Genomic DNA, 9,322 nt, shown 5'->3' on the forward strand with positions numbered 1-9,322 from the left:
GAGAGAGAGAGAGAGAGAGAGAGAGAGAGAGAGACGCGCGAAGGATACATTACTTTATCCCGTAGAGGAGGTTAGAAAAAGAAGAGCCGAAGTGTCTCAAATCCCCTTAATTAATTAGACTTAGAGTCGGACAGCGATTTTGTTCAGGGTCTGTATTCTTGAACGTATATCGCATACACTACACTGAACCAAAACTGTACGTAAATACAATAAAGTATTCATTGAATTATGAAAAAATAAATGAAAATTGGTTCAATGAATTCTCATAATGATTTAGATTATAAAACTATTACTAGAATTCATTGCAAGAATGAATATATAGTTGTATAAATGAATCCAGTTATTGTATCAATGAATTAACTACATTAAGTCGGACATTAAGTCGGACATTGATTAACGATCATTCATTGGACCAAAAATGAACAAAATTTTTTTCAGTACGCTGTTAAATCTATAGTGTCAAATTTAATCTAATTTAAATTTTACACTAAAACGATGGGTGAATTTGATACCGTATAGTGTCAAATTTTCCATTAAATAAAGATGTAGCAAATAGGCGGCGACTTAAATTTGACACTATAGATTAACAGTGTCCAGTTGAAAAATTTGGGTTAAAAAACCCTCCGCCGACAACATGGAATTTTATTTCTTCCGTCAGCAACAAAGGTTTTCGAGAATCAGAGCAAATTTTTCAACTGTTCCGGATTATATAACAATCTGAAAAAATTCTAGCATACAGTTAAAAAATTTGTGTTAAACGTTTTAAATGTCCCAAGCGGTCCACCCAAATTTTTATGTTATTTTTACAAGATGAATATGTTGGAAAAATAAATATTATGCGAAAAATTAATACAAAAAACGTAACACTGACACAATTCGTTAGCAAACTGTGGTAACATACTTTTCAGTAAAATTAATGATACATTAAATTAACACGTATTTTATTCATTTATCCTAGAATTTGAAATACATTATTTTTAAGTTACTTGTTCACTTATTCATAAGTTGTGTTATTTTGACATCAAGAAATGTTGAATTTAACTAATTTAACATAAAATATTCAAATAACGTAATTAAATTATGTCAACTTGATACTCGAATATGTTAAAAGTTCAATATAAGACTTTAACAAAGATTCTTGTTAAGTAAAGGTTTAAATACAAATGCAAAATGTTTTTACTGCATGTACGAAAATTTATAATATATGTAACATATGTAGTATTTTTGTATGCGATATTATTCGAGAATAACTTCCCAGAAAGTGGTATTGCAAAATCGTAAATGCGCGCGTTAAATTTCGCTAGTTATAAATTCGGCTTGGATGAAATTTATCGTTAAATCGAGGTAAGGAACGCGCGAGATGATTAGCTTCTAATTTAGCGATATCGTGCGGTGCGGTAATAAGGAGCTCGTGTGAATAATTATGTTACGAGAATCCAAGTCAATTTGCGAGGGCTAATTTTCCAGTGATTTTTTCTGGACGCGAAATGGACCACGGTTTCATTTCAAGAATTTTGAAAAATTCTTGGCTCACACGAGAAAGACTACTTGGAATTATTTTTCTATAATCAATTATTTTGTCATCTACCATGATAATTAAATATTTAATTGTCCTTGCAGAGCTTAAAATCAGTGACATTATTGATGCTGGATCTGTAGAGGTCCATTTAATTTATATTAATTAAAAGATACTAATTAATTTCAAAGAAAATGATATAACTCGTATAAAAGGAAGAATCAATATCAAGTTTAATTTTAATTTTAATTTTAAATTTGCAGATGTAACATAAAAAAATTGAATTATTTGACGTTTTTAACAAAGAAATTTAGAATTGAATAAGTCGAGTAGACACGTCAACGAGTTAAGTAAAAGAAAAGAAAAATATAAGAATATGTGGTAAAAACTGCACTTTGAAATCAGGGATGAGATTAAATCGGATTTAATTGTCTTAACGTTAGAAACAGAATATTAACAATCAGATTGCTAATAAAACTCGTGTCGCTCTTATTACGTAAATTCGAAGTAAGAATTACAGTTTCCAGTAATTCTTATTAATGAAATTAGTCGTTGGGAGTTCGGTATATAGTATCTTTAACTAGAGAAAAACTTTCCTCAACTCCTTTCTGACCAACTATGGACTCGTAACTTTATTTAAAATAGAAAATAGAAGTACGGACGAGAAGTTCTCGCGCTAAACCAGTACTAAGCGAATTCCACCTTCGATCTTGCAAACTTGGAAACTCAAAAATTCTCGTTTACAGGGACGAGGCGCGGTATTGATCGCGCTGTTAAAAACACAAGCGTAGCTCGCGGTAGAGCGATGTAACTCCGTGATAAGCTCCGTGAGACAGGGAAACGACACAGCGGTATCGATTCTTTTTCCTTTCTTTTTTTTCCCCGCTACGTCCAGTGCGTGTAAGAAGACACGTGTGCGGCGCGGCGGACCGATGTAAGACTCTAGAGTGCGATGTCAAGCGTTGACGTTGAGGAAAGACGACATTAATTATGCGCGGCGCGTCCGCATTTATTGCGTCAGTTTCGAAATTCGATGAAATTCTCGCGTCTCGCGGTGAACCGCGAGGTCTTTTCGTAATATTTGGCATAAATTTAGATTTTCGACTCTAAAATTCGTTTTGGATCCTCACGGTTTAAAGATTCGATTTCCTATAAATTTAGATCGCGCCAAAACCGTAATAGTTTAACGTAATAAATCGTTCTAGCAATTAAAGATAATATTACATTGTAATATTATATGGAAAGAGTCTTGAAGTATCTAAAAATTTTACCAAATGTAGATCTGAAAATAATTTTGTGGTAATATTTTTCGCAATAAAGTTGTTTACAGTGATTTTGATGCTAAAAGCATTATCAGTTTGGCGATAAATTTAATTGTGATATTATTTTAGCTGTAGTTTATATAATATATGATTTTTAATTCAACAATAAGTGGCGCGCAATTTATATAATTGAAAGATATGTTTGAAACGTACACATACACTGAAAAAATGCTACATTTTAATAAATATTTGTTTGAACAGTTCTAAGTAAATATTTACTAAATGTAGACATATATATATTTGATACAAAACTCGTTAATTTGATTGAACTATCATTTTTTATTGAATAAATATTTACTGTAAATAAATGTTTACTATTCAAAGAAGTATGTATTAATGTTTAGTAATTTTTTTCAGCATAAAAATATTATTAAGCATTAAAATCTAGCTTCGATCGTATTGGTCCTTTATTCGAAAATAATTTTCTTAAGCCATCAAAAAAGTTATTTAAGACGTTTAAATTGATTGCTAAAATATTAAAAAATTTTGAAGTCTTAAGCGATCTATATAATTACTTTGACAGTCCAGCAAAATTATTTTTAGATGCGCATCTAACAAAATTTTTAGATATTTCAAAGTTTCCGTAGACGTACGAAAAAGAAAACTCAGTACGAACTTCAAAAACGGTGATTGCGTGGAGGGCTAATCCGAATGAGAGTCGCGAAATGGATGTTCGTAAATCATCTAGCTGGCTTAGGAATATTGCACATGGGGGATGCATCTGGCGAAAGTAAATAGAAAGACACGAGGAGCTCGCCGCGACTAATGCACCTGACCCCCCCTCCCCCCCACCTCCACGCGTGACGATCGATAGCGACGATAACGGTGGACGCAATTAAACGCAAATGACATCCAGCAATGAGGCACGCGTATCTATAGTCATTACCAGATGAATTCGAGCACGAACAACAATAGCGACGGCATAATAAAGGCAATTTATAAGAGTGCAACGTTATGCTCGCCCGATTGATTGCCGTTTTAACGGCCGAGCGAATTATTCATCGTCTGTTTAGAGCCGCTTTCTCGAAAGGCTTGGAAAGGTGTTCTACAGACCTTCCCCCTGAGAAACCTATTTCCCACGTGATCTTGCAAATCAGGCTGTGGCACTAATTTATCGGTCTCTTTTCCCGTATTTCGATTTCACACATAATTCGAATTCCGATTTTAACTCGTAATTTTATTTCGACACGCCGGCTGAAATTTAATATTAATTCTTTAATTTAATTTTCAATTTTGATTCGTCAATTTGTTTTCAATTTCTGGAGATATCGATGAAATTTCTCTTCACGATTTTTTTTAAATTATAGACAGTCATCTCGTTCGTTTCCCGTTAGACTTGCAATGAATTAGATTTAGATTTCACGCGCGAAGCTGTGAACGCGTTTTTCGAGACTGGTTTTTGCGAGAGAGAGAGAGAGAGAGAGAGAGAGAGAGAGAGAGAGAGAGAGAGAGAGAGGGGAAGGAGAGAGAGAGACACGTGGGAAACAATAGCGAAGGCTCTAATCTGGAGAGCACTGAATCGAGCCTTCTTCTTTTTCTTCTTCTTCTTCGGCATTGTCTCTTTCTGGTGAACCCTTTGCTCCCGTGCCTTGCCGCGCCTTTTCTTCGCTCCCCACCGGCCTTTTTCACGACCCTAAGAGAGTTTCGTACCACGAAGGGCTACCGGTAGAACAGTAACTGTAAAGGTAATCCCTCTTCCCGACATTATCTGCATGCCTCGGTAAGCCCGCAAAGAAGCGACAGAAAATAGAGAGAGAGATAGATAGATAGATAGATAGATAAATAGATAGATAGATAGATAGAGAGAGAGAGAGAGAGAGAGAGAGAGAGATGGAAAAAGGGTGAGAGAACGAGTATATTTTTTATTTTTGTTAACGAGAGCGGCGGTTATTTGACAGTTTATACTATTGTTTGAAAAAGGGCACCTTGAGCTATGGAATACATATAGAATGTCTCACAGTTCGCGAGTTTAACCCTTTCGGCTTTGACGTCCATTAAAATAATAGAACATCAATTTCACAGTCGTTCATCGTTCTTTCACGTTTTATTATGAAAATTGTCTTACACGAATGGAGATATATTTTGTATGATTGTTTCTTATTTATGCGACAAAAAAATTGGGGAATGAAAGAATTCATTTCAATAATTCTATGACGAACTTGAAGTCGAGAAACTAATAATTCAAAATTATAATTCGTTGACAAAAGATTTTTTTCGTCTGCTCTTCAATTAGTATACTCGTGGAAAATAATGCTTCTTGTTTGACTAGCTGGGTTTCAGGCAGATTTAGGTGTTTGTACATACATCGTGATTGTTAATCCATCATTGCTCGAATTTAAATCATAATATATCTAGATGTGCGTCTGCTTGAAACGCAGCTAATTTCGAGCGAAAAGGCATTAATGAGCTCGAGTGTGTATAAATTGTAGTAAAGCAAGTAGATTACACAAAGTTTTTTTTACATAAATTCAACAGATTTTAATAGAATTTGAATCGAAAAGTTCATCACAAGATAGATCATTTTTAAAATTAGAATTCAAGCACGAAATAATATCTTTATGCTAAAAAAAAATTAATACTAAATTCACAAGATTCATCAGAAATTAAAGTCGCAGGATGTATAGCAACCAAGAAATCTATTAGATATATTAGATTCGCTCAAAGAATCTGAATAATCCTGAAGATTGAAGTATATGATAATATTCTACAAACATCTAAGTAGAATATTCTACAAATATTTGAGAAAAAATTGTATCGAATGTTATACGAAAAAAAAAGTGAAAACGCAAAGATCACTCTGTCGTTGGAGATCCCACTGGAGAGACGCTAAAATCGCGAATCCCGCGCGGCGGTTCCCGTTGGATGGAAAAGGTTCACAAGAGGGGGTGGACGAGGAAAGGGCGAAGAGAGAGAGAGGGGGGGAAAGAGAGAAAGAAAGAGAAGGACGACAACGAGGACGATGACGACGGCGACGGCATGGCGAACATGGCGGCTCCGGAAAGCGAAGCCGTGCCGAGCGAGGCCGAGGTCGCGCGGCTGCGCCGCGGCGCCGTCGACAGTTGAATTCGAAAAGTGTTATTCCGCGCGTCTATCTCTGAATGATATGGAAGGGAACGCCTCTCCCACGTGGGTGCCACGTGTGCGCTTCCGCTCTCCGCGCGCGCGTGCGAAGCGCGCGCGCGAATCCTTCGCGCGCGTATCTCCGAGTAACGTTATCCCCCTGCGTTATCGTCTCCGCGAGGATCTTCGGCGTCATTTATTCGCGGGGTTCACTTAAATCGACAGAAGTAGAGGAGACCCGTCATTCCTCGCCCTCGAGAAATGGATTCGAAAGCGGACGTGTTTGACACTTTTGAGCCACCGATATGTGCTTTCTCTGCTTTTTTGTCATTTTTTCATAAGAACATTCGTTCGGTTACTTGTCACATTAGTGCCTAATCTAATGGCCGTGTTCAACAGAATGTTCTTTTTACAACCGCTAGAAGTTTTCTTCTCGCTGATTGGATTATACTTTTAGAATACTTTTAGATTCAGAGGAATAGTCCTATCTCTCAGCGAAGAAAATTTCCAACAGTTGCAAAATAAATACTGAACGCGGCCAGTAGCTTTCGAGTAGTTTAGCTGTCTACATTACAGGGAGGTTCTGTTTCACGCAGATGACGAGTGTAGAGTCGCTAAATTTGAATATTTTATTTATTAAAGGGACTACAAGAAGTACAGAGACAAGATAGTTCGGATCTGCTGGAACATGCAAATGTTAATTCCGAGCAGTCAATTTCCGGATACGTGAAATTGATTTCCGTTATGTTAATAAAAAATGGAAATCTGTACTCACGAATTTCCTATCGGAGAGGAAAATGTTCATTAGTTAAATTCTTTTTTTGTAATCCGATCGTAAATGTTCTGTCACACACAGAAAAATACATACTGTACGCAAATAATAATTACATGTGTTTCAAATACTTCAAAAGTTCATATATCTGCAAATCTATCATAAGTTTATCACAAGCATCAAATTTATTCAAAATGTATTTTGAATTTTAATTTAATAAATCAATCAAGTATTAAGTTGAAACATTTATTTATTCGATTTATTTATTATATAAAATCGCTTGTTCGATCAATTTTACAATATTTTTCAAAAGAAAATAAATTCTTGTTTTGAGTACATAATAATGAGTTCTTCCAAAATTTCTAATAAGTATATTTTGAAATATTATTATCAAGAAAATATTCTTTGTCACAGACAGCTGTTAGTTAAAAGTAAGAAAAAAATTAATTGAATAATCATTTTTTGTAGAATGACATTTTTCTGTGTGTACGATCTGTTCACTGAATAGGTTTTCGATTAATACGATTTCGGATTCGTTGTAAATTAAGTAACTCGAGAAGAAGCGTTTTTTTTCCAAGCTCACTCTAGAGGGGAACGTCGGATAGGGTATAGTTTATTTTGAATCGAAGGGTGTCGCCAAGGAGACTTGTAACGCGGTCTATCAAGCAGGTGTAATTTACAGAATTATTTTTAAGATATCTTTAAATCGTGCTTGAATGCATATACGTCTCGTGAATGCGCCTACAGATCTCTATAATTGTATTCGATTAGTTTAAAAAATCTCATTTTTTACCAAATGTGTTTAATTCTTAAATTCTTTAATTTATTCTCATAAAAAACGACGAACACTAAACGAAGCCAACGGTATCATATATGGTATATATTTCTTCTATATTATTTCATTTTTATGAAATATTATACTTTTATTATACATTTTGCTACGTATAAAGAGTTACACAACTCAAAATTAACAACTTTTCAGTGGAGCGTTTTTAAAATTCTTTCTAAATTAAAACAGTGTTTTAATCAAGATAGTGAACATACATAATTACACTTTCTTTCCATGTTTCTTATATCTCCATTTATAATGTATTCTTTGAAATTATGTGTTTCAAAATTGGAGCATTGCAATCTCAATACGGAGTTGTGTAAATTTCATCTCTTATCGGATTGTGACACTTTCATAGCAAAATATAAGCAATGTATTAACAAATGTGTCATTTTTTTTACAACAATAATACGCTAATTTTAAGAGTTTCTTTTTACTATTTTTAAAAAATGCTAATTTTTAATGTCACTTTTCTGTCAACGCGGCGATTTATTTAGTAAAAAAATCAACTAAAAATTGGATATCGTATTTCATTCCTTTTCATTCTCAACTTATGGATTTTTGGAAACTGTTTTGAATTCACTGTCAAAGAGTGAGATGTGGCAAATACCTGGTTTACTCAGTCGTCAATTATTTCATCTTTGTTATTTTAGTCTTGTTATTTTAATTATTTAGTCAAAGAAGAATTCAACTTTTAAAAACTGTTTTAAATTCATTGTCAAAGAGGGAGATGTGATAAATATTTACTAGGAAATCTAAAGGATCGTTCAGAAGACATTTTTTATTATTTCATCTTTATATATTTTATTTTAATCTCATTTAGTTAAGAAGGATAAAAACAGAAATTTGACATTGCATCTCGTTTCTTTTTATTCCCAACCTATTAATTTTTAGAAACTGTTTTAAATTCACTGTCAAAGAGTGAGATGTGAATATTTAGTTTACTAGGAAATCTAAGGGATCGTTTAGAAGACGCAGGGATGGTTTTAAACAGTCGCGAAATGCCGGTGAACGACCCGGCGTGGAGCATCGGTGTTGCTGAGGGATCTCGCAGTCATCGATCATGGATCGATCGATATCAAGGACGTGCAGGACGAGAACACAGGGCGAGCAGCGAAACACGTGTGTGTGAAGCGGTGAGACACAAACGTGTGTACGTTTACAGGTGTTCGTATATGTAGTACGTGTGCGAGAGACTCACACGACGATGACGACGATGACGACGACAACGACGATGATGACGACGATGACGACAAACGTCGATCAAAAACCCGAGTGTTGTATTTTTCTCGTCTTTCTTACAGAAATGGACAAGTACCACAAAAAGTACACGATAGAGAGGTGGGACTTTCGCGATTGAGTGTTTCGATTCGAGTGATTTGTAGTGGGGTGGGAGTTTTGTATACGTGGTGAATGAGGGGTGGGTGGGGGGGTCTCTCTCTGACGCGTGGACGACTAACCTGCTAGCCGCAAGGCCGACATTCTCTGAAACTCAGGCTCCTGCAGCCACTTCCACATCCGCCGGAAGGTCTCGCGACCACTCTTGAGCTTGGACCAGGGCTTCGGATTGCGTAGCAGGTCGCTGAGGGTGCCCTGGCTGCGGCACAGCACCCGCTGTGCGAAGATCGCCTGTGGTATGCTGTACCTCTTGAGTTCGGCGCTAATGCGCTGTGCGAGCTCCTTCGTGTTGATCTCCTCGACCTCACCGGCACCGCCGTTGCCCGCCGCTGACACCGTCTTCATCACCACCGACGTATGTTGCACGTGCTGCGTGTGCGATATCGTCTGCTGCTGCGGCATCGACTGCTGCTGCTGCTGCTGGT

General features: G+C 36.0%; 1 protein-coding gene across 1 annotated transcript in view; it reads right to left on the bottom strand.

Moving 5' to 3' along the window:
* Positions 1–9,322, bottom strand: part of LOC108731398 (hepatocyte nuclear factor 6) — a 110,915-nt gene that overhangs the window by 99,494 nt on the left and 2,099 nt on the right. Inside the window, exon 3 of the mRNA XM_018461720.1 lies at positions 8,960–9,317. Coding sequence (XP_018317222.1) covers positions 8,960–9,317 — 358 coding nt within the window. The remainder of the gene's footprint in view (positions 1–8,959; positions 9,318–9,322) is intronic.

The sequence above is a fragment of the Mycetomoellerius zeteki genome, unplaced genomic scaffold (genome assembly GCF_001594055.1).
Source record: "Mycetomoellerius zeteki isolate Tzet28-1 unplaced genomic scaffold, Tzet1.0 scaffold101, whole genome shotgun sequence".
Taxonomy (NCBI): Eukaryota; Metazoa; Arthropoda; class Insecta; order Hymenoptera; family Formicidae; genus Mycetomoellerius; species Mycetomoellerius zeteki.